The 27,173-nt window shown below is 36.1% G+C and overlaps 1 protein-coding gene across 3 annotated transcripts in view; it reads left to right on the plus strand.

Moving 5' to 3' along the window:
- The window catches only part of LOC110472033 (uncharacterized), a 60,633-nt gene that overhangs the window by 19,348 nt on the left and 14,112 nt on the right, over positions 1 to 27,173 (plus strand). For 2 of the 3 annotated variants that reach the window (XM_077784222.2, XM_085580227.1), the window contains one exon: positions 7,568 to 7,776. In XM_077784222.2, coding sequence (XP_077640348.1) covers positions 7,568 to 7,643 — 76 coding nt within the window. In that variant the 3' untranslated portion in view covers positions 7,644 to 7,776. Of the gene's footprint in view, positions 1 to 7,567; positions 26,950 to 27,173 lie in introns of those variants that run through there. The other variant, XM_085580226.1, reaches the window with a different exon arrangement.

Here is a 27,173-nt window from a genome sequence, read left to right on the forward strand (position 1 = left end):
TATTACAAAAATTGTTAGTCTGGTTAGAACTAACTGAGCCACTGCCACCTTTGCTTTAGAATAAATATTTATAGTGTGTTATGACTAAACCTTTATAATACAGATGTACTTACCTGGGCAGGGCATCTGATGCATACCATGTCTCTCCATAAAGGGACATGAAATCCATACTTTTGGTAACTGTTCATGGATAACTTTTCTTTCTTTGTTCCCCCTAGAAGAGCAGCAAAGTGCCACATTTTTTACCTACATGGTTACTTGCAGAGACTTTTTGTCTTTTCAAAATGAATTGTTGCATTCTCTTCCATCTTCTTCTATCTAATACACTTGCAGAGTACAAGCCATACGGAACAGGAAGCCATCTGTATAATATATGTGTAAAACATATTAGCTAATAATAAAGCACACTATGCATTTTTTTATCTCATATAAACATTCAAATTAGGTGCCTGTGAAATGGGAACAGTTATTTGTACATGTTTTATCACAAATAAATCAGAATAAATCAAGCTTCAAGCTTTCCATATACTGTTTTAGAAATTCAGAAACTGGACACTTACTTGGTTATGGTGGCCTGTCCCCATGGCCAGGGAAGGCTTGTGCCTTGCTTGTGATTTTCTATGCTTTCACATGTACTTGCTCTTATAGAAGTTCTATTCTTGGGTAAAATCAGAGAAATTTCAGCCTTAGAAAGTATTTCCTCTTGTCCTGTCTGGATGTGTTTTTGCTCCAGTGGATGGAAATTATATCTTAAATTTATATATTGTTTATTAATTATTCCTTTGCAATGACAATCAGTAAATCCCAGTGGTACGTAGCTCACCCTGATCCTATTTCTGCATCTTCTTTCCCTGGCTTTGTCAGTGATGCAGAAACAGAGTACCCAAAGACACTCAGCAATGTCCTTTAGGCACCTCAGTTTTGTTAGGCCTTCTAGGAACAAAAGCTCTACTCAGCATCAAGAGTTTATTGAGGAGGAGGAGGAAGCAGCCTGCTAGAGTAATGGAGGGAAATTGTAAAATTTGGAGCACTTCTGGCCACCAACAAGGGCACAGGAAACACATTTTCTGAAACTCTTTTACCACCCCATCCCCAGCTTCCCTAGAACTCTATCACTGTCTTTACCAGTTGTATACACAGGGTTTTGGCTGCTCATGGTGCCAAGGCATGAAACATTTGCTGGGAGCTGTGCTGATGTTACCAGGTCAGCAGAGAAAGGAACTACTAGAATACAGTTATTTTCAAAAGCCATCTAGGAGATTAAAGTTGCCACAGAGTGTACACCTACATTCTTTCAAATCCTAGACATACAGCTTTAAAATCCTTAAAGAAGAGGAAATTGGCAGCTCACTGAGAAGAGACACCTCAGACCTGGCATCATGTATGTTGAAGGCTCACATCACTGCCTGTGTCTGTGCTAGTGAAAGATATGCATCCTGGACCATTCTCTGGCATTGAGGTCAACTGGAACAAAACATCCAGTATCCATACTACTAAGCTGTCTTGATCTCCCAAGACAGGACAGCCATATGCAAAATGTTTCTTGAACATTTTGCCTCTAGCTCATGGTAGCTTTCAGAGCTCACCCAGGAGCTGTTTTGGACAGTGCTGTTTGGTCCTCTCCTCAGCCATGCCAGGGTTCTTCAAGAAACTAGAGAAGAGATGCCAACAGTAGTGTCCCTGGCACCATATAATGCTTCAGAGAAGGTGTAGCCAGCAGACTTGCAGGTGAATTGTGGGTGCCTTTGCCGCAGCAACAAGATGGAAGGGTTGATCCTTTTTACAATGGTTGCAATTCCTTCTCTTTGTCAATCTCTTTGTCTTCTCACTCAAACCTGAGATTTTATTCTGATGAATGCTGGAATAGCTTACTATTTTCAGCTGTTTAATAGTTTGCTGTTGTGATTGTATTTGATTGTGTTTGAATTTGTATTTCCCCAAGGATAGGGAAAGGGATTCTATAAATATTATTTGTTTTAATTAATAAATGTCAGTTTATTTTGTAATGTAGTAGGGCAGCAAGGATGTGCACTGGGAGAGTGACCAGTAAGGTCAGAAAGGCATTGCTGTTTTTATTCCTGTGCCACATTTGCTGTAGTCCCTGTGCATCTGTTGCCAGAAACTCTAATGCCACCACAAAGGACATTATCTATTATAAAACCCTTGCTAAAGCCCCAGGTATTGAAGGCAGACAATAAATTGCTGAATACCTTTTCAGATGTTTTTTATGACTCGTAGTTTGTTGCCATGATCCACAGAGACCCTGTAATGCAGGTCCTACTGAAAGGATGCACTTGGTCAAAAGTTTTTGATTTGAGAATTCAGACTATTTTGATCCCTTGTAGGCTCTTCAGAAAACCACCAGAATTATTTCATGTCAGTATAATCTTTAAAGGTACATCTTAATTCTGGAACATCCTCTGATGCAAGCTCTGGTTGAATTTGGCTAGGCATGCTAACTAGGCTTCTGCTCACTGAGTCAGACCATTTGTTGGCTGTGGTCTAGGAGGCACACTGTTAGCCAAGGAGAAGAGGTTTCATTCTGGCAATTGTTTTGTTAACTGAGAAAACTTTAATTTTCTTGTTACAAAGCTACAGGTCAAAATCTGAAATAAAAGACAATATTTTAATTAAATGATGATATATCCTGAGCAAAGCAGTGATGATACAGGGACGTGAAAATTCATTGTCATCTATTAAGGTTGTGTCTACATTCTGAAAGAAGTGTATCTATTCCTAGAGCTGTGTTGGATAAGTGAACAAAATATCTTGGGTATTTTTGCTATTCTGAGGCTTTCTGTTAGACTGATATTTGAGTGAAATATTCTGTGGGACAAATACTGTTTGCTTAACTCATGGAAGCTAGCCTGCTTATTTCAATGAGTTAGCAAAGTGAACAGGAATTTGTTGTTTGGAAACTATTCAGAAAGCTGTGCTATATTTTTATGGAGGAGCCTCCACTAGTGTGGATGTCACTATATGATTAAATCAATGGGAAACCTGTGGTGGTGTTCAAAGATATGGCATTGGGTTTGCAATGTTTTAAGATTAACAAACACACCCTTGAAGGGGGGCATGAACAAGGCAGATGGACCCAAATTCCAATACACTTTAAATGGTATTAAGTAATATTCATGGTTATTTATTATGTTGTATATTTAGGGTTTCTGTGGATATACAGCACTGGAATTATTATGTTCTAAACTAAGAATTTTAGAGTAGTTTTAACAAATGTTCTATTCATCTGTAAAATCTGGAAATGTATTCTGTCAATGGAGGTTAGTACATAAAGACTGATGACTGTTGAAAAAAAAGTGAACTTTTGTTTGAATATAACTATTTGTTTTGATGGTAATTGAGGCAATTCCTTCACTTTCCACAAACATTCATTAGATGACATTCTGTAGGAAAACTGTTACATGCAATGATGCATTTCTGTATCCATATGAATGCCTGAACTGGAAGTCTGTGTGCAGTTTTTAGGGAAGCCTTTGATAGGTTGTAAGTTTACCAACCAAGGGTAAAAAAAAGATGTCAGGCAATTGGGGATGACCAACAACCCGCTATAAATACTAATTTATGAGTGGTGAATTCCCAAAATACACAAAACAGTCATTTTAGTGAGTAGCTTGTGAGCAATCTCACGGGCAGAAGTATGTTGGCAATTAGTCATTCAATAATTTGTGAAAAATATATCTGCTCATTGACATTTAAAAAAAAAAAAAAAGAAAAATCTCCTAAATGCATAGCGGGGAAATATGTTGCCAGCTAACAACCCAAAACACACAACTCCCCTTACAAATATTAAGCCACCTTCTGATGGATATTTCTGAACTTCTGATATTTCTTATTGGAAGAGGTCTGTCTAGATGTACAGACTCTCCAGTTCCCCAAACAGCAGAAATGTAACCCCAGAGTTGTGACACAATTTGAATAAACCCCCAAATCTATATGAGTGGCTTGGTCCTGGTCTGAAATTTGCAGATAGATGGCTTTTTTTTCAACAAAATCCCAAGTCTTTTTTTTTTTTTTTTTTTTTTACTTGGGTATATTAAAAAAAATGGATTGCAATTTGAACTTTGAACCAAAATTCACTTCTGAAGGCTAATGCATGAGCATTAGGGATACACATTTGAAAATGCAGCTATTGGCAGTCATTAGTTTAAACTCCTCTGCAGACCACAGGTAGATCCAGAACAGCTTATAGCTCATGATTTATGACCTGCTGCAGTTACAAGATTTACGAGGGCCCATTCCTGCATCCTTCCCTTCTCATTGGCCCTGAGGATCGGTTCTCCCATGCTGCTCCTCTGTGCCATGCCTTGGAGGTTCAAAGGAGGTTTGTTTCCTGTGTCTCCTTCTTCCTTTGATGTCTTTGCTGAAACTCCCAAGAAGAAAGGTCATTTTTAAGGGAATATTTTTATCATGTAGACATGGGACATGAATTGAGACTGACAGATTCATTTCATTCAGGATATATGGATAGTGTTTGCAACTTGTGGTCCATATGTGCATGGACTGATATTGGTAGCTTAGCTGGCATTCAAATGTCTTACTTACAACGTTATTTGTGCAATTGCAGCCTCATTTCAGTAGTGGCTGGACAACAGATCCCATTATGTATAGGCACGGAGCTCTTAATGTATTCCTTTTCTGGCTTGGGGGGGTAATATAATTTAATGACACAATTGTTTATTTTTTACAATTTTTCAATTAAGACTGAGCTCCTAAAACACTGTATTACTAAAATGGTTTCTTACTTTCCTAAAATTTCTTATGGTTCTCAAGTATACAATGACTACCTTAGCATAGTCAAAATGGTACCCTCCATTACAATTTGATGGCTTAAGATTTTCTTTAGAAATAAAACAACTGAAGTAGAGATACTTCATTTAACTTCTTCCTGAAATGTACAATGATTTTGTTTATATTTTTAGATTTCAGCTTTCCTCTGAATGATTTTTTATCTAAAACAAAATCAGGTCTTTTCTAGTATACAGTAATTAAAAAGATGAGAACTAACAAGTACTAGAAAATGAGTTTTGTTCATTGTAGATTGGTGACCTGGACTGCAATGCTGAATGCCGATAATGACCTGAAAGTCAGAGAGATTGAAAAGACTGACAAAACTTATTACAAAATTATTACTGAAATTGTTAAGAAATGTGTGCTTTGAGGCAGTCATGTGTCTTTAAGCTTGTCACGATTCACAATTCAGTTTCTTTTTAAAGGTGTTCAGTGATGAGACTGAATCCAGCATTCCCAGCTACTCTGGTAGTGTCGGTGCTGCTAGCCTAAAATATTCCACCTTTTGTCATAGCCCTTCTTCCCACGTGGCACGTGTTAGTACACCTTGCCCTGTTACCAAGTGTCCCCCTTCTTCTGCCCCACTCTTCTTTCAGCCAAAAGGAATTACAGTATAGGTTTTTGTGAGAACAGGCATTGGCCCACTTTCTCAGGATCTCTTTCCTCAAGAAACAATAACTGTGCACAATGCCTGATTGGTTTGGGGGAATTGTTTATGGTAACTACTGGAGTTCAACAGAGTTTTTGTGTTTTCTTTTATTGTTGCTAATTTGAATTTGTTTTTAAAAGAGGAATTAAATTACCTAGACGGGAAGATATTGATGTAAATTTCCTTACTGATAAATTAATAGGATTGAAATTAGGAGCATGTACATATTTTCGAGAAGCATAAAAATATATAACTACAACTTAGGGACCTTAGAAAGACTTCAGTTTTAACAGAAATGTAATTCCTTGACTTGCTTAGCTCATCTGTTTTTTAAATGCCATGACCAAGACTGAAAACCTCTTTGGATCTTCAGTGGTTCCTCAGGATTGTGTTGAGCCCTTCCTGAGAACAACATCCTGCATATCTCTCTCCTAGTTTCCTTCAGGGTTTTTCAAAGACTCCTCAACCAAGCACTATAACAATTATGCTTTACAATACGTTCCACAGTATATCTTCTTTATAATTTTATCTGGAAATTTTGTGAGGGAGTTCCAACAGCAAACCTAAAATATGGAAGTGTTGTAACACGTACTACCATACATAGGTACGTGCAATTATTTTACAGCTCAAAGTCTATCTCTGAAATTAGTACTTTTTAGCCAATCAAATATTACAGAAATATAACCCTTCTATTATTAATTTCTCCTTTGGTGTACAGCTATCACTGCACATTCAACCCAAAGGATCTTGTGGTTCTTTGCAAATGACATATGTACAGGAATTCCTTCAACAATTAAATGCCCAGGCTTAGAGAGTGGGCTGCAGCCAAGAAAATAATTAGCTTATAGCACACTGCATAACGTTTGTGGATTGCATGTGTTAAGGATAATTCTGATCCAGAGCATGCCAGACAGTACATCTCACCAGTGTATCCTGCTGGAAATGTCTAATATTTAAAAGCACTGTTAAAATTTTTAAAACTATCAACTATCTTATTCATTACAATCAGTGTGATCCACTAAAGTTTTCTTTTCATTTGCACATGTACATGTATTTTAATACCCATACATACAATTAAAATTTTGATTTATCATTGACATCCCTAAAACTTCTCTGTTTTAACAAGTATTTTCCTTTCAGCATCAGGTTTTAATAATTGATGATAAAGGGAGTTAGAAGAAACTTGGCTTATACATCTGAGAGAACATACATCTATATTGACTAAGATAGGGCAGTATATGTCTGTATTGACTACTGATACTGACTGACAGCTCTTAGTACCAGCCCTTACATGGACTTTTTGGTATAAAATGTGAGCTAGACTGTGAATTGTGTGGGGGCATTTATCTTTTTAAATACTACAGCACCTGCTGCCTTTTTCTTGTTACTTATGTAGTGCTGCTAGCTTGGAGATCCCCAAACATTTTACCAAGGTTAATTGAGGAATAATCCAATTTAAATGGGAAATAAAAGTAATAAAAAGCTCCAACAAAAGCCTAGAACTTTTTTCCTGTTTAACAAATAAGAAACCACCAAAGAGTTCTATGATGTAGCTTTGCCAATAACACATGGTGGGCCCTGAGTTAATACTTATTGTCAATACTGAGTGCCATAACTACACCTGTCAAGCTCTTTCTCTGACTGGGTTTATCCTTCCCTTTGCTTTTGGAGTAGAGGCAGCCAGTTGTTGTGGGACTGTACAGCCCCACGACAGTGAGACTAACTGTGGTTTTCCAAAAGCATCCACAACAATTGTAGTGTTGGCAAGTAGTTATAAGAAGGACAGCAATGCTTATAACCTCCCCAGTGATACCAGTCTTCTATTACAAAGTCTTTTCATAGGAGACCTTCTTTAAGTGCTCCAGTGTCTTGCAGAGAAAAATATGTTGATGTGATCTCTATACCAGCACAAGAAGAAGACTGTTAACCTCAGTCTTTACCATAAGTTTTACTTTCTAAAGAATTTAACTTAGCTTGTCTAACTTGTTTTCCTTGCTTTGTCCTCTCCTTTCATTCTCATCTCTGCACTGACTCCTAGGATGCCTCTATTCTCAAAATTATTACACCAACTCTCAGTTAATGTTACTATTCAGGTACTGTCTTTTTTGGCAGATTCCTCAGGACAAATTTCTTCTGCAAGTCCTTTCAGAGGAGACATACCAGTGAAATGCCCACAATAACACATTGAAAAGGAGATGATGAAATAAAATGGCAAGGACTATGTGGAACCAAACAGCAACTACTGGTGTCTTCTTGTAGAAAACCCTTACACTGCTCAAGCATCTCTACTCTATTCCTCCCTTTGCTTCATGCCCCACAAGGTATGTTTGAGATTAGTCTAATTTAGAATATTAGCTTATCAGGAATCAATGTTTTAAAATATTTTATCTGTATTGAGATATGTACATGTATGGCACTGTATCAGTAAGAAGAGGAAAGGCATCAGCACAGTTCCTTTAACTCAAATTTATGTGTACTAACCAAAGGATTCATTATTTCTGCTCTTCCATGCTTAGATTTCCAAGTCAGATCTTTCATGACAAGGCTGCAGATGGAAAGCCATACTTTGAAATAAAACTTTAAGAAGTAAAGTGGGAATAAATGATCTTTATAAAAGTAATCCAAGAGGTTATTATTTAATAGCTGATATTTTTGCTTCTCCCTTCCCACTTACTGCTGAACACCAGCAGCTTATAAAGAGAGCCTGACAAGGGAAAATAGCTGATTTTTTTTTTCTGGAAAATAGGGATTTCTCTCTGGAATTTGTGTAAGTTCTGGTATGCACACACTAAAGTGTGAGTGCATTTATTGGAATCAGTAGCTTTGAAACTATATATGTATGTATGTATATATGTCCCTCTATGAAAAAAAAAAAGAAAGAAAAGAGGATGTTTCAAGCTCAAATAAATTTCCTGATCTGGTCAGACAAACAGTAATGTGGGGATATGTAGCCAAGATGCAAATGCCTACATAATGTATATGCTCTCTAACTGACTGTGTTTGTCCTCTCCATGTCTGTCTGTGTGTCAATGAAATATTCTGTATTTATTTTTCTGTGTGTCTGTCTGGACATGCATCCAATCCATTTTGCCAGTTCCTCCAAGGTGGTGGAATCATAACAATACTCCCTTAGCTGTGTTTGTCAATGCACATATTTGAGTTCATTTGAGTTCTGTGTGTTCCAGTCAGGACTCGTGCTTGTCTGTAATATATGTATGCATGCATTCATGTAGATATGGTTAACCTGCTTTGGTCTGATCTGGAGAGGTGAATAACTCTGTACAGAAGAGTATATAAAAGGGAGGTTTACTTTTACTAGTTTGCAGACATTTAGCATATTCTTAGTGTACAGAATGCTGACCACTAAGTGCTTGTGACAACATCAAGGTTAGTAATGATTGCCAACATCAAAGATATTTTAATTTATCAAGATAATAATGTCCATATTCTTGCACAAAATTGATTGTATTTTCTCTCATTCACACATATACACACACACAAAAATCAAAAATACAACACTGAGAAAGCTGTCTTTTTTTCTTAGGGGAAAGTAGAATATGGCCAAGACTGGTTTTAGGAGGTTTTTTTTGTTTGCTTTTGCCTTATGCTTAGAAATACAAACCTTTAGATTTCTGATGCCAAGTTTGGAAATTGCATCCCTACTAAATGTTTTACAGGCACTTTGAGCTGTCTGGTGAGCCAAAGTGAAAGATTATATTCATCAGTTGTTCTGTCTACTTAATTTGTTAAGTGAAGTAGCCTTCCTGAAGTGGGAGAATTTAACACAGTTTTCCAAAGAACCAGGATTTTTTTTTTAATAATAGCAACAGAAATAATGGTATTTCCAGCACCTTGAATAAAAATAAATACTTCATTTTTTTATTGCTTAATGTAATAATTTAGGCCCATGCAAAGTGAACACAAAAGATTATTATTTTGCACTATTTTCTTACCTGAGTCTGGAAATGTGATTCCCTAATATGATACAGAATACCAGCATGGTGAAACAGGTGCTGATACAGAGCTGAGTATACAAGGGGCAGGACAGCAGAAAATTAGGGCATAGGGGCCTATCCCAATTCCCCCAAAGGAAATGGGAACTGGATTAAGCCTAAACCTCTAATTACATAGGGGTAATAGTCTATCGGAACTCCCACAGCAAAAGGGAGTTGGATCAAGCCCAAGACTCTAATTGCTTTTTTTCCTTGCCATTTTTGTTCATATATTTTGTTTACTCTGGCTCATCATTACATTATTTTGTAATTATTATGATAGGATTACTGGCCATTAAATATCTGATTTCTGAATGGTATGGCTTGTTCCTTGTCACTGATGTCCCTGATCTATGTCAGAAGGGTTTGTATATTCTGGTTGGTATATCAAGAGATAGATACATTTATCTAGTTGACTGAAATGGATCAAGGCTTATACATTTCCTAGCAGCACCTCAAAGGCCATACCACTTTTCTGTGTACAGAAAACAATGCAGTGCAAGGCCACACCAATGCTTTTTTCTTCCCATTTTTAAATCCTGGTGTTCATACCAATGCCTTTGAACTTCTGTAGTGAGGCCTGGATATGTCAAAGGAATTTTGTAAGAAAAAAGTGTTACTGACTATGTGGTAGCTAGCCACTTGGAGAAAGTTACAGTGCTATCAGTCATTTTGGAGCACCCCAATACATTTTTTTCAGTTAGTTCAATACCAGATTTCCTCCTGCTCTTCTAAGATTAACTCTGCAGTGGTATCAGCATCTCATCTACAGTGCAGATGTTTGGAGATTTATCCCCTCTGAATCCCATCCCCAAGTATCCAAGCTCTAGGGTCAGAAGAGAGTTGTGGCACATGCCAGGCAGGAAGGAGTGTGCCCATGCTTCCAGTGGCACCGTGACTGTGCCATACAGACAGTGTCAGATCTACAGGGCTGTACAGAGGCCCTGATACACAATGGGAATTCTCACTGGTGACAGTAGAAACTGCATGCGTCAGTCTAGGCAGGACTCCAGGTAGATGACGTCAGTGTGGCTTGGAAAACATCAAAGTAGGAAATAAATGCTGGAGCAAGGGGCATTTCTGCAGTCAGTCCTCACAACATAATTTTACTTAGTTGCCCATTAATAACATCCTGAGACAGAAGGGTACAGCTTTATTTTTGAGATTTTATTGATTTTTCCTAATTTGTACTTTCAATTTGTGACCCTAATATGTAAGCTCAAAATGAGGGGAGAGCTTTATCCAAGACAGGTGTAGGCTTCTAGAAAAGTTTTCTCACAGGAGTGGTAGAAACAGGCAAGCAAACTAGCTATGGATTTTGATAAATTAATGAAAGGGTTTAGATAACAAGGTTGTCCAAAATAGGAAGGTTTTACTTGTCAGCACAGGAGATCCCATCCAGTGTATTTATTTGGGGAGCTGGGAAGGAGATAATTATCAATACTCATTGGAAGGATATGGTGAATCATTGATACAGCTATTCATTGCTTTCTGGGACAGAAGGACTTCGACCAATTTGGAGGTGTTTTGTTCCCAATTAATATATTTTTGGCTACAGCAGAGGTTTGTTTTTTTTTTTTTAACCAAATAGTAGAAGACGTGTCTGTCAATTAAACTGTCTAGGAGATGTATTGGTAAGTGACCTTCAGTTACAGAGATACAAAGACTAAGTAACCTCAGTCACTTCACTGGAATCATTCAAGACTTAAACTGACAGAAGAGAGGAAGGAACTTCTTTCTCTTTGATATCCTTTTATTGCTTTTAGAATAACACAGCCTTACCGTGTATCTCCTACCTGCAGCAGGAAATATGTTTCTCTGTCAGTATTTTGGTGTGTAGCTCACCTGACATAGTCTCTGTCAAAGAAAGCCATTTTTGCTTTTTGAACTTGCAAACCTGGTTTGCAGTGTTTCCAATGTGTGCATTAAAATCTGTAGGACCACATCTCACTGTAGGCTTAGCATTTGTTAATATTTGGAAGGGATGTTTGTTAAGAACAAGCAAGGTGAAATAGATCACGATAAACAACAAAGTGTTTTAAAATAGATCCAAATATCTTGATTAAAACAGATTAATTTATAAATTTGCAATGAAGATTAGTTAGAATTGTTACAATGATTTGTAAAAAGTAGTATCAGAAGGCCATTTTAGTGACTTGGAGTTTGCTGCCCTGGGCTATGTGGAGCCTGGGAACTCAGGGAGGCAGAGAAGTAAGCTGACCAGTCCTGCTGCAGTGTTCAACATGACCAAAGTACACCAGCACTCAGATACCTCAAGCTGTGAGATGGAAGTGAACTTGTAAAAGCTGCTTCCTTCAACAGTTCTGTGTGCTAGTGGTAACAAAGGATAAGGAAACTATTTAAAACATATACTTTCACCAAAATATTTATCATAGCATTCCTTTTTGGAAAAAGCAATGTAAAAATACCTGTCAGATCCATTTAAAAAGAGAGGCTCTCTTTTACCAGAAGAGAAAACCACGTGTTTCATTAGTGGGGACTACCATTGAGGTAAGCGGGTCTTCTCTTTATAGGTTTAATGACAAGACATTGTCATGCTTCACCCCCACCTCCTAAACTACAGATGCAAAGTGTGGCACACCTGCAACCAGTGAATTTGTTGGAGTTTTGAGGGGGTTCAGAGGGATTTGCTTTGGCAGAATTCTGCTAGAAAGGGGGAAAGTGCAAGTTTTGTGATACAGCTTTTCTAAATAATAACTAAATAACTAATATAAAAAAGTGGAGAAAATATATTTTACATGCAAAATGGTTTTTTGCCTTTTTTGAAGGAGTGTGTATGAAGAAAACTATTTGAGATAAGTTTAAGAAAAAGAAGTTTGAATGCAATAATGTTAAAAAAAAACCTTTACAAGATTTTGCATACATCTGTAGTTCATTGTAACCAGGGGAAAACTGATTCTTCTGCAGAATGCAGACAGGCAACATACCACTGGCTTGGACTGGGGCTCTGTGTAGTCAGTGTATTGGCCCTTGGCAGAGAGTGACTTCACCATGTTAGGCTGATAACATTTTAAACAGTTATTTAAAGTAAAATTTAAACATTTTAAACCCACATTTCAGGCCCCCAAAATCTGAAAATAAAGGTCCATTTTACTGCTTCTCATAGTGCTTATTGCAGATCTCTGTGCTCCAGTGCTAAGAGGTCATGATGCTTTCTCAGGCAGACTGAGGTCCCATTCTCTGTAACTCATACAGGTAGTTTCCCAGCATTTCACTGATAAAAGTACATACAGAGGATCTGAATTCTTACTGGCATACATGACAGAAATTGCTAAAATCATTGCAGCTGCAGATGTTCACATGAGTGACTTTGGCTTTAGTTTTGTCAGTAAAATGTGGAGACCTTTCCTCTCAAAATGTTTGGAAGTTTTCTGTCGTGGGTCAGTGCTATGTACCACCTAACTCCAGTTTCACAGAGTACATTTATGTGTAGGGAACTGAATGCCTGTCCCAGGAATGGGAAATGTTTTGCAGTCACTTCTCTGTAAGACGTGTGCCATAAACCTGCTGCAAAGAGTTAACACCACTGGGGGCTATTCACAGAACACTTGCTGACCTCAGGGAATTTCATCAGACCATGCCCCAAGTGGCTTTCAGACCCAATGAAGACGTTGCACAAGTCATGTGTGTGTTGAGGGTTCAGTTGTTGGTTTTTGAAAACTGGTCAATGGCTGTTGTCTTTAGTGAAAAAAGTGTAATAAAAATGTTATTTTCTGCTTCATGCAAAATGTTTGAACTTCTCAGAAGATAGCTCTTTGTTTACCAATCTGGCCCCTCAGGCTGGTCACTTTAATGGCTGATTGTGCAGCTGAAGGTGCAAGAGCACAGCAAAGATGATATACCTGAGACTGCAGTCAGTGGGAGAGCTACACAGAAGAGCCCTGCCACTGGCAACAGAGCAAACTATGACCATTAGATTCCAATTCAGTTATAGACATCTTAAAACACAAATTCTGGGATTAAGGTGTTTGATTAACCCTTTGGAAGTGAGTACCTGTAAAAGGGGTGGGGAGGAACGTTTTCTAGGAAAGCACAGAAGTATCATGATCTGTTGTGAAAGGGCTAATAAAAGGTAAAATCAGCAACTCTATGGCTCATAATACCTGTGGAGCATGTACTTTTTTAAAGTGGACTAACTCTTTTCATACCTTGTAATAGTTACCTTACCTGTATAAAAGTACATTTTCTAGCTTAAGTAATTGTCTTTATTCATGATTAATGGGTTCTGAACTTGAACTTGCCTTATTTACAATTAAGGAAATATTCAAAATCACCTGAATAGCCCTAATTTGTATTTATCAGCAAGGCATTTTAAAATTCTTTTTAGAAGTTTAAAATAGGACAACTTACAAATTACATTTTAAATAGTCTCACATCTCACTTAAATAAAAGTTTGTTACACATCTAGACTAAAATTTTAGATGTTCTGTTTTAATTTAGTGAGACAGTTTTTGGCTCAAAAAAAGAGTAATTCTGAATGGAAAAGTTATCAAAGCTTTATTTTTGGCAACAGCTTTTCAAAATGACACAAGGTGTAGTCTGTTGTGTCTTGTGTCATTTCAAGCTCTTGCTCTGCTTAAAGTGCTCACGATTTTGTTCAATCAGGCCCATAACTATCTTTGTCACCACAAATAGAACCATCAGTGTCACTCTATTCCAAAAAAAGATGTTAACCCTTTCATGTCCAGCACCTTCTGAAAGACTTGCTTCAACTCCAGCAATTCAAAGAACTAGCAATGGAGAGCTTTGCTAGTTGATTTGGTAACTCTTTAACAGACCATACTGACTTAACTCCTGGTTTTGCATAATATAAAGCAGTTTTCACCAATTGTCCCTCTCTGCTCCTGGTTCACACTTTGTGTATTTGCTGGGAAAATCTCTTGCCAGCTTGCTTCTTTGTGGGGGAAGAGGTGAAGCCTATGGCTTAACAGCAAATAGACTAGAGGCATCAAGGTCACAGGTAAAATACGTAGAACAGCTAATTTTTCCAGCTGTATACTAGCAAAAGCATGCAGCACAAAGGTGTGATCTTGACCAGCCTCCCATGCTTTTCCCTATCTGACACCTGCAGCTTTGTGGGTTGGAAGGCAGCTTTCATCCCGGCTGTTACTGCTGCGGGGTGCTGAGCGGGCAGGAGCTGTGCGGGGACCGCACCTGCCGGAGGGCTCGCAAGCCCTGCTCCGTCTGCACCACTCTCTGCTGGGCTTCTTACATGGCACTAAGCTGCACTGCTTACTGAAGGGCTCTGGAAATCCTGGCGGCTAGATTGAAACAATTCGTTCCAAAAGAGTTTTGTCATGTAAAATAGCTTTGATGAACATCGGGACTAAAGATGCTTTCTGTTCCTTACTGAAAAAAGTAAGGAATTTCTGCTGGCTATTTGGAGGCTAAATCCTACAACCTCTAGTGAATATTCATGCCTATTCATGAAAATAGTATCAAGAAACTCAATAGGAACATTTCTGTGGATCAGAATAATTCCTAGGAGTGAAGGTTAACATAATATGGCCTCAGCAAAATCTCCATTTGATAATGCTGCGATGCTTCCTCTTTTGGTACCTGGCTTTTAGAGCTAAGTTTTGAAAGCAGTAAATCAAAAGTAAAAGTTAAAACTGTTAATTTCATGTATCCAAGTGCATTATACATCAGACAACATGAAGTATTCCAAATGAATTAAAAACAAGTAAAAAAAGCCTTTAGCTGTAGTTTTATTTGAGTTTCTTTTCTTGGATGTTTGGGATCTGCTATAATAAGTTCTACAAAAATTAAAATCTCCAGGACAAGCAGCTTGAATCTTTAACTAAATAAGTAAAATTTTGCACAGTACTAGAGTCTTTAAAGTAAAGAAATTTGTGATTTGATTTGTAACAATAAATTGCAAATTTAACTTTGGAACCAGCTTTTTCTTCCAGATGAGGGAGGACCAGAAGTAGCCAGAACATTCAGAGAAGGTAACTATATAAGCTTTCAAAGCTGCTTTGGTAACATACTATCTACCACAAACATTATTTTCACAGAATCATAAATCTATACTTTCATATGAAGAGAAATTTCATACAAGTCTCTTGACCTCCACAGTTAATTTAGGCAAAATATCTACTGCCTTTATATGTATTGTCTGAAAATACTTCTTTTGGGGGAAAAAAAATTGTCTTGAGCTTTATATAGATTTTATTTGAATATATTACATATTGTGAAATATTGACATACAGAGACAGGTCCTCTTAATTGTCAAGAATTTGGACTTGAAGGAAATTAAAAATTAGAAAAGACTAAAAGTTAGGGAAAACATTTTAGAACTGCAGGCACCAGCCAGATAATTTCAGTGGGTAGCTTTTTAAAAAAGTGAATATTTATACTAAATGGCATCCAGTTCAGAAACAATTTTAAGGGAAGATATTTTCTTATATTCTGGGAAGTTAGACTCATAATAGCCAAAGTACTATGTAGCATGCAGCTAAATATAAAATAAAATAAGCTCAGTTATCTAATATAGATATAAATTCAAGTATTTTTGAAATCTATTTAGAGCTGTATTTTATATCTTAATATACAGACAAAAATCTGAAGTGGGAATATTGTATACTTTATCTAAAATGCCAGCTAATTTTTTTTTTTTCCTTTTGCTGGACTTATTTCCTAACAGTAAAAAAAGAAAAGAAAAAAAAATATTTAAATTATTTAGAATATCCAGAGAATAAACATATCTATTACTGAATTCATATGGTAAAAGTTAGGAGACAATTGGATTTTATATTCTTCTGGACTGATGCTACTCTCCTGAAAAGAGTGGCTAAATTCCATTTGCCTTCAAAAGGAGCTGAATTTCATGTCAGCTTTTTAAATAGAATTTATTAACTCTTCAGTATTCTGCTAAATAATAAAACTTCACTGTTTGTTTAAAATCAAAGTAACAAAAATTAGAGATTAAAATCTAAGCAAACACGGACTAGCAAATACTGTTAAAAAAAGCTTTTGGGAGACAGCTATTGGTAACCTATTGGCTGAAAATTTAATAAAAAGTATTCAGCTTTATTTATCTACTGTTTTTAAATTGTTTATAGGACTTAGATGTTTTAGATTCTTTATTAATATATACAGGATACAAAAGAAATACAGCCCTACCCTTGTAGAATAAAGGTAGAAATATGTTTTGACAATTAAAACAATTAAAAATAGCTGCTGAATCTAAAATTTAGTTACCTAAGAACTGACATTTTAATGTTAACATTATAAAATAAAATAGAGATATTTTTGCATCAAAAAAGAACTTATTTTAACAAAATATACAAATTTGGTCTTTCAGGCATTAAAAAAATTATTTGTGTTTGTGAGTTTAAATTTGTAGTTTAATAAATACATTGTTTAAATAGTAGGCAGAGACAACCTTTGAAAAAGGACAATTGGTAGGATTAAAACTTAAAGTTTGTACAAAAAGAAAATACTTTGATAAAGGCAAACAGGAAACATAAGTCAGTTTGGGGTTCATCACTATCCCATTAATTCCTTTATATCATACTAATTCATATGACTTTAAGACAAAATTGTTAGAATTGTTACTCATCCTTACTGAATATGTTTCTATTTATAAGTTACGTTTTTTCCTCTTTCAAAAATTGTTATTGATTTTTCTATAGAGAAGCAGAAGAAAAAAGTAAATTCTATCATAATTCACAAATACTCCTATTGAAGCAGACTTTTTACTCTGAAATTACTAATTGGAAATTATCTGAGCATTTTTTTAAAAGTTAATTTATATAAGAAGCTTTTTGAAAGTTATAATATTATCTTATAACTGACTGCAGTTAGAATACAGCCTTTTTTCAAATTGAATAATGTACATAACAATTAACAAAACATGTGGATGGAGATACAGTTAGAATTATTAGGAACATTAATTTGTATTGTTGAGTCTTAGTGGGGAGTTTGTTTTTTCTTAAGACTCTCAAGTAGTTAGCAATTAAAACAAATTGAGATTAAAAGAATCTGCTGCAAATCTTTCTTAAAAACCTGAAAAATGTTTCTAAACCTTTAAATGTCGTTTGATATATTTTTGCCTATAATGTATAGGCTATTTATAAATACTTTTTGGGATAAAATATTTTTATTTGTGGATAGTTCATATCGCATTAAACTGACTGAGCAGACAGGGCTACATCATATTTGTTTGTAAGTTTAACAGAGACTTTTTTAATAGAAAAATGAGCTAGATAAATATCCTACATGAAGTTTTATCCAAATGATACCACTTGTAATAATTATTGTATGTTAGAAGTCTCATATTGATTGTGTATCTGGAAGCTCTCTGTTCAGTTTCTACTTAATATTCTTGAAGTTTTTTCCATTTATGGTTTTCAGAATAATAAACACAATATCCCTGTTGTTTTTGAAATTGATAATAAAGAATAAATATTTATTTTGTTTTGACATAAAGAGAAATTACTGACAGAAGGAAATATACAGCAATTTTGCACAAGTAACTTTATGATGTTTTAAAGTCTTTGCAGGGAAAGAGTTAAAAGAACAAAAACAAACGACCCCCCACCCTCCCATATTTGTATAAAAATATTTCTAAATGTATGCTGCAATTTTTTTAAGAGGGAAAACACCTTTTTTGCTTTGGCACTGTATTAAAATTCAAATAAAAACATTAAAATTCATGGTGAGAGTTCTACCACAGAACTTAACATTTCAAAGGTCTGAAAAGCTCCTTAAATTTAATTGAAACTACATTAAAAATTATGTTTTCATGTACTAAGTAAAACTCATTGTTTACCTTGGAGAAGAATAACTGTATATATCTGATCAATGGAGAGAGAAGCACCAGAAAAGTGATTTTTTCAAAGAAAAAGAATTATTTCCATACAAAATTTAAATCAATGGGCATTTGTTTCTGGCCATGTTAGTGCTATAATCAGTACAATAAGGTAGATTTTACCAACTAAACGGAAGGTAGGTACAGCATGATCTGATGTGGGAGGAAGCTCAGAGTTGCCTCAGTGTAGTGGCAGCACATAAATGTCAGGAACAAAGTTCAACTTCTTTGACTACAGTTTCCACTGAGATACCACCTTAAATTTGAGTTTGCAAATTGTATATGCTTCAATGAAATCATGGGCTTTAAAAACATTTATTAACAAACTTAAACATGATTATGTTATTAACTATTTCATTAATTAGAAAGAAAGCTCTGTAAGTCATAATGTAAGCAAAAAATGGAAAACAGAACCGTTGTGTTAATAATATGCTTCATTCTTTATTTTTAAAAGAACAATTTTAGAGGTGAATAGTAAATTCTCTAGAAAAAAATCACAAATGTAAATACCTTTATTACTTTTTGGAAATGTTTTGTTCTCCTGTCATTCATTATTACATTAATTATGTCATCTTTTTGCTCTCCAGAAATTATGTCAAAGTTGCTGAAAGAGTGAAAATATAACCAGTTGAAGTCCCCCAAAAAGTTTTCAAATATTTCTGTATTTCACAATGCAATAAGGCATATATGAAAGATGATTCAACGTAATTCATTAATTTAAAAATTTCCAATGATGAAGTTTCAACTATAAATTATTATTCCAGTAAACTCTTATTTTATAATACTTTTTTTCTTTAGGATACCATAAATATAAGACAAAGTCCTACATTCAAAACTCCATCTGATAATAGAATAAGAATAGGCAAAGCAGAATTTGGAATGCAGTTTCCTGATTTCTGTCTGTAATTTTATAACCATAGGAATATCTATATTAGAGGTTCCAAACGGAATACTTTTATTATGGTATAGTTATCTAGATTTCTATTCTATTTACTAAGACTAATATTTTTGCCAGAGTTTTCATTGTTAAGGTATTTCAAATAAGAAGACCCAATTGCTTGGTCTCTGGTCTCTAAAAATCCACCCTGTCAGGATGAGAATTAATTAATACAGCTTTAATTAACTTTAACTTTTTCCCTTTTTCTCCCTGGTTAATTCAGTGGAGGGCAAAAATAGAACTCAGATCCGTGCAATTTCATCTGCCATGGCAGGGGGTTTGGAATTAGCTGATCTTTAAGGTCCCTTCCAACTCAAACTATTCTGTGTTTCTGTAATTTCCTAACTCATATCAAATCCTCTGCTTCTGTAGGACAAATTCTTGGGGTAATAATGACGTGCTGCTACTATCATGAATTTGTTAACCTAAAATCTACCATTCATTAAATTTAATTCACTCAAAAAAATCCTGTTAATTTGCCTCAATATTTATCAGAGTTGCAAATTGGGATTTTAGTTATTAAATCTTAGTTTTAATGGTCATTATACTTATCATATAGAATGCTATTTAAACAATCAGGCCCCATGCTTTTTAGATTTAAAGCAACCATTCAAGTCATGTTCACCACTGTTCTGCTATAATAATGCAGGAAATCTGTTTCATGTCATAGAGATTTAAGATGAGATGGTACTATGTGCACAAGGGCATCTAATTGGAACAAAAAGGAAAGTAGTCAGAATATGAGGATATCTGGATTTAAGTGGGTTAGCACCAAACTTCTTTGTAAATTGCTTAATTGAAAATATGAAGTTTCAATTCATATAGAAACGTAAGTGTGAAGATGTGAAATTATACAGACCATGTGATGTGTATAAATCCAGCCAAGAGCTTGTCAGTGATCATCGGGCTCTTGTGATGGCAGTGACTTGTTGTACTGCAGCCTAACTTCATCCTGAAATGTAGTCCAGAGTTGAGATGTGGCTGAGCTGGGGGTACAGGCTCAGCTTTGCAGCTGGAATACAAGCCTGCCCACACTCAGAGCAGCCCAACTCTTGGATGGGGACCATTCCATGTCTGTGATACCCAAGTCTTCTAGAAATTTAGGGTCAGACTTGTTTTAGTAAAAACTATTTGGCTACATTCTAGTGCACAGTGCAGTTGGTTTCAATTTGGTTGTATTTATCAGAATTTTTGTGTGATTTATGGCTTGGACATAGTGATTATTTTAACTGCTTGCTTAAAAGAAATTGAAACTTTAAGAATAGAGAGGAATTAATTTTTTTTTACCAAAGAAAATATTGTATATAGAACAGACTCTGTATAACACACCTAGCTGCTGCTGTGTTTATTCCGTATGCATATAAGGTGAGAGGTAACATGAAGCGAGAAGGCATTAAATGGCTGCCTTAAACTAACAACTGGTAAAAATCAAGTGGATGCTGACAGAATCACTTACCATTTGTGGGAGTTTCACATGTGTCTCATTTTCCAAATTGAATTAAAATTCAGGAGTTTTCCTGTCTACATTTTCTGAAATTTCAGAGTTCACTGGTCACACAAAGATGTGCAACAGTAGTGAAGTATGGGTCATATTCTTCAACTGCATGGCATACAAGCTCTGAAGGTTCAAAAGGAGGAAAATGTCTCAGCTAGGTTGTGCCAATTAAAAGTGTTCTTTCCACACTTAGTTTATTTGAGAAGTTCGACTGAGTGAAGTTTGAATTAATCTGTCCAACCTTCTCTTTTTCTTGAGTTTATACTCTGGCAGACAGAAAACTTGAGCAGAAATACCTGACCTTAACCTATGTGAAGTGTCCACTTCATCCTGCTTTGATCAGGAATATGTAGTTGGGCCCACAGCCACTGTTTACACATAGGTCTGTAATCTATTATCATGTGGATAACTATCAGGCCAAATTTTTCTTCTTCTCTCCCTGTTTCTCATTTCTGATTATTTTAATTATGGTTGGGTAGGCACAGAAGAATATTTTACTATTAGCTGTGACCAGAAGTCCTACAGTATTTAGACAAATACTGTAAAACACCATTAATATTGAGGTGCTGCAAAATCATATAGGACAGTAAGAAATGTCCATGGAAGAGACTGACAGGGCTTAATTTTTTATAAAAATCTGTAGGATCATTGATGCAATTTTTATACAGCACTTCAATTTTTTTTAAATAGGAAAAGATTGAAGTCATACCTGTGATATTTCTGAAACCAGAGCACTGCATTTCCTTTTTATGGAAGTCAACTGAATTTTGTTTAATCCCATTTAAATTGTTACATCATGCTCATAACTGCACTGTTGAAAAGCCACTTGTTTAGTGCTAATGAGTGTATTTTGATACTTGAGAATGACTTGACTTGGTTCCCAGGAAAGGGATGTACCATATATCCAAGATTAGCTGGACATAGCTTGATTTAAAACCCATGAAGATGCATTCTTGAGGACTAGACAGTACGGTTTTGGATGGTCTTCCTGAGGATAAAAATGGATGTTCTGTTAGTCTCCTTTTAGTAGATGGTTTCTGATCTTCATTATGCTACAAATTTCTAGCCAAACTTTTGTTGTCCAGAGGGTATTATTTTTTACACTAGGTATTAAGAGGGTGGGAGAAATAAGGGGTCTTTTATCTTTTACAAGTTTAATATTAACTGACTTGAACGCTATTTGCCTAGGTGTCCTGGAATGTCAACTAAGATGTAGAAATATATTTCTATGTAGAATATATGTATGAACATGTAGTATATGAAGTAAAATAAATTATTTAATGTTTGCTGTGCAAGAAATCACACACTAGCTTTTCCCAGAAACAGTTGGGAAAGGACTTGGGAGTGTACAAAGCTGGTCTAAGAACAAGAAAACATAAGGACTGTTTGGCAAGAAGTTATTTTTACAGTTGAAGCTCTTCAGAATGGTAGAGAAATCAAGCAAGCTCATCAGCTGTCTGCATACAACCCAAAAGGTACCAAGTTCATAATACATTTTGAGGCAGGTGAAATCCACAGGATTTTTACACACGCTAAGCATTTCCTCCAGCTAAAATGCGTCGTGTGTAATTTCTTCCCATTCATCCCCTAATATCTCATTTGGAAGGACAAATGCTTTCAGACTGTGAGGATCATGCCCTACTTTTTAATTGTAGGATACTGAATATATGGCAAAAAGGTAGTCGCTAAATGATGTGCTGTTAATTGATCAAGTCTGATGAATCTGCTACCAGTCAGCCAATCATCAGGGAAAGTTTTACGTATCTTTTTTTTTAATCTCATAGGGAGGTAAACTGTGGTGCAATTCCTTTTCCTGTTAGCAGGCAGCATATGCACTTCCTTATTTTGCAATCTAATGTATGCAATGTCATTATGTCCTTTAGTACAGTGCTTATTGAACTTTCTGAATCTGCAATTTCCTTTTGATTCACCTCTCTCCCTGTCACTGTCTTGAATTCTTCCCTTTTTTGATGATAGATTTTTGTAATTGCTGCCTGAAAAATAACTTTTTCAGGGAGACTGGACTCACTGAAAGCAAGCCAAGGTAATTAGGAGATCAGTGGCTACTCTAGATACTTGCAGGAGCTTCTCAGTCTCCAGCTGTCAAAACTGAGATACTCCGGACAAACTTTGTTTTGTTTGTGGATAGAGTGTTAAAAACTCTATCATTGTCCTTTGGCAACCTATGGTTTGAGAACAATTGTTTAGCAGAGGCAAAGTTCCCATTGAGTGATGCATTCCCCAACAGCACGGTTTTGAAAGTGTCAGAAAGCAGGTTTGTTTAACCTAGATTCAGAGAAGGTCTGCTGATAGTGGCAGAGGGTCTGCGTAATTCCAGAACAGTGCAAAGTCTCTGTGATAACCTGAGTTACAGCTTCCTTCTCTCATGTTATTCTACAAACAAAATTATTCTTGGTAAGGGATATGGGACATAGAAGAGGTTTTGATGTTGGTATATTTACTTTAATTTAAGGAAAGAATGAAAGTATTTATTTTCCCCCTATGCTGTGTGTCTATTGTTTTAGATCCTTGATCAGACAGTCTTTACTTAGAACTTGCAAAAGACTATTGGAAATCTATGAGGTTGTGTTACCTTGGTTGTTTAAAACAGGGCCAAATAGCATTTATAATCCATGTGTTGTAATAGTCACTGTATCTCTGAGATAAGCCTGTTGTGCAAACAGGAAGATGGTGTTCTATCACAAGCCAGAGGAGGGGTTCCAACACTACTGGGGTTCTCTGAATGGATCTTCATCCCCTGAGATGGGGATACTGTGCTCATCTTGGTCTCTCCTGTGTGAATGCCCCATTGAGTTAGGATCAGGGTACTGCTTAAAGATCAGGAAAAGGTAAAGACAGCTAAGGTCTGGTGTATTTGAGTCTGAACTAGAGTGAAAGAGAGGCAAAAAGTCAGTGATCCTAGCTCATCTGTCACAGACACTGTTTGACCTGTTCACATCTCTGTTCCTCTGTTTAACATACCTGTCATGACACTTATTCTCCACTTGCAAAGATTATGAATAATGTGACTATTAAATAGCACCAGGTGTTATGCCTGGTGCCTTCCAAGACAACTACACAAGCAAGTATTTGTTAATAGTTGCTCTGCTCCTTGTTTCCAGAAGGAAAAAGGAGAGAGGAGCAGACTGTCCTTGTGATAACCTCTTGTACTGCAGCAGAACCTGTCAGAAGAGGGCTGCAAACCATTAGGAACCCCAAGGAAAGACTGCAGATCCCTTCAAAACTGCTGGTATGGCTAGGTCAGGCACCTCATGAAGAGTTCCCTTCTTTGCATTTCAGGAATTAGTATAACATTAAGTATCTTTGAAGTAACACCAACCCTCTTTCCATCTTCTTTCCCGTGTAACTGTCTTTGGCCTCTCTACCACTCTCACAGTATTTCAAAGAGTTCATTGAAATACTTGCTGTGAGACCTTAATATCTTTATTATTGGAAGGCAAAAGATAAATGGCAATCACAGTGCTAAAATTATCTGTTTTTTCTAGTTTTAGAAACACAAAAATGTACAGCAAATATTTATATAAAATTCAGGTAAAATACAGGCCAGAATGCTCCAGAAGGAAATAATTTCTATGAGTGCACCAAGAACAGCATTTAAGAACAAGGCTAAGTTATGAAGCACATCCTGTAAAGGAACCATTTTGAAACAGGCCATTGTATTTCCTCTAATTGTTTGATTCCACCAGTATTAATTGATAGCTATTTACTGATATATGAGTGCTCACTTAAGTTTCATCTATATTAAAGAAATTGATACAACTCAGTGTTGTTGCCTGAAAAGCTAATACAAGGAAAGCTAGCAGTAGCAAAGTCTTTCTTCCAGAACATTATTACTGGGGCAGATGCAGCTGTGGGTGAAAGCCTGATGTAAAATCTGTGTAATAGCTAACTCTCACCGAAACAGTCTATCAACAGTGTGGTTGGGCGTTAGGAAATTAGGGACAAACAAGTCTTAGATAGGAGGGAGTGAATTTTGGCACTTAGGAGGAATATGGATGGATACCCTGGGACGCAAATGTAGCATGTTAAGAATATGTGAAAGTCAGTGCTGTGATGGTGCTTTCCATCAAACTAGGTTTTCTGTGACCCGGGTCATGGTGGTCTGTTTTTGTATGGCACCGAGGCACCTTAAAGTGTTCTTTACCTAAATGAGTGGATAACCCCACTGAACATGGGATATGTTTGTACACTTAAAGTTTAGTGTAAGTATCACGTTAAACTTGCCTTAGAAACAAAAAGGATGACTTCTGGGGAAAGCAGAGGAAATGTTGTGGTTGAGAAGGAAGGCAAAGATAAATTCTTTGACAGAGCAGTTACTCCTCTTCCGTGTAGTAATATCCAGGAAAAGAGAAAGCAGGAACGTGTTCTACATTGTGCTGTGGAAGCTGCTCGTGTCTAGACGTGTAATGTGACAATATAAGTCAAATAGAAAAGTGCGTGAATGTGAAGTAGATGGGTACATAATCACAATGAAATTCCATGTTTTTATTCACATTTCATATGGTGAAATAAACAGTAATGTAAATAAAACTGTGATATAAGTATTCTCACAGGAGTTGCATATGTGAGCTTTCGGTATTTGACTTTTGGCATGTAAACATGACAATAATTTCTGTAAGCAGCTAGTGACAATGTCTATGTGTGCTTCTGGGACAATATTTCTATGAAGGAAGTTGAAAAGCAATTTTTGCAAGGCTCCTATAAACCCCTAGGTCCTTCCATTAAGTCTCAGTGTCTCAGAAGCCCTTATGTCTACAAAGGCAGAAACTGCAGTGCTTTGGTAGCTAGAGGAAGGTTCCATTGTATGTTTATGTGCTTGCCTCCATGTGTGTGAGGTAATATAAAAGGCAATATACAGGTTTGGAAAATACAAATGCAAGCCTGTTCTTGTGCTGCCGTTGACTGTTTAGTTGTTTAGAGCATCGTGGTTTATCCTGAAAAAATGAGGGTTACAAAAGTGTATGCTTTGGAAACTTTACTTAGACAAGGTCCAGGTGCAAGACAATAAAGGTTCAATCTGGGCTGGAGTGTTTTTTTTTTAATGGATTGCACTTGGCACGAGGAAGAGAAAGAGTTACCGCAGTTGGTAGCAGGGAGACGCAGTGTTTCCTTCCCCATACAAACCAAAGTGAACACATATCCTCTAATTTCATATGGCCTATGTCAAGAAGAGTATTCATTGCTAATTGAAAAGCATACAGAAAGGTAAATGCAGGGACTATTTTCTTCCCAAGAGTTTGCACAGGAAAATAATTAGAGGCAAACATTGCATGTTATATATTGGTCTGCATATGGCATTCTTTTGTTGCAGATTACAGACCCAGTGGTCTGATCCTGCTATCACTGAAGTGAATGGCACATTTCCTATTGATTTCAGGGAAAGAAAGAGCAGACTATAACCCAACAGGAGTTGTAAGTGAAAGCTACTGCTTTAGAAGTATGCCACCCATTATATTTAGGCTCACAAATTACTTTTTCTTAGTGTCCTGGGAAGTAGATGGACACAAATTGTCCATACTAAAAGTATAATGAGGATTGTTTAAAGATGTAAATGTTGTCTTAAACATTGCTGAACCAAAAACATAGAAGATTCTGCCAGTGTGTGAAAGTGAAACTAGCTGAGAATAAAAGTGAAACCAACAGGCAACTCTCCCTTTCCCAGGCTGAGTGAAATGCAGAAATCCTAAAGTGCTGATGCTTAACTGAATTTGAATTTTAAAATTTCCTTAACTTTTATTAGTGTGAAAAAAGTGTTACTAGTGATGTAGATGAACATTTCCCCCAAGATAGGTGTTTCCTCATGATGGTATCTCTTTAAAAAGTCAGAACCAATTTAAAATGTCAATTTTTTTCTTTATAATATTTAGGGACATTTCTATACATTACCCTCTTTTTCTTACACATTTTCCTTTTGTAGGCATTGCATCACAGACTTGTAAGTCATGTACCCATAAGATTATGACAGAAGCATGTGCTGGAGCAGGACAGAATTGACTTTGCTTTACAAATGTATTGGTGACTGTAATGAAAAAGTTTCTAGAGAAGAAAAAGAAAAAGTATCTTTAAAAATATATGAAAATGATGGTCAGATGAATTTAATTGATAAAAAAACCAAAAAATAACAGTGCAGCAATGCGGAGAGACAGACATTCAGTTCTTCCTGCCCAGTCTAGTAGGGTCAGAAGCAGACAAATGTACAGGAAAGTGGGGAAATACCAAACAAAACAACAGGGTAAAAAAAAACATTGGATGCCATGGACAAAAAGAGAGAATGGAGGAAATAAGTGGTTTAGATAAATTAACTTTGTGCAAAATTCTTCCTTTTTTCACATTTGTCAGTGTCTAGGAAATTGTGTGTAAAAATACATGTGTGGCAACAGTCTGCTATAGATCTAAGCAGTATGAGGAAGGTAAATACATGGAAGAAAAAGGGTATG

Source organism: Lonchura striata, chromosome 5 (assembly GCF_050655825.1).
Source record: "Lonchura striata isolate lonStrDom1 chromosome 5, ASM5065582v1, whole genome shotgun sequence".
Lineage (NCBI taxonomy): Eukaryota > Metazoa > Chordata > Aves > Passeriformes > Estrildidae > Lonchura > Lonchura striata.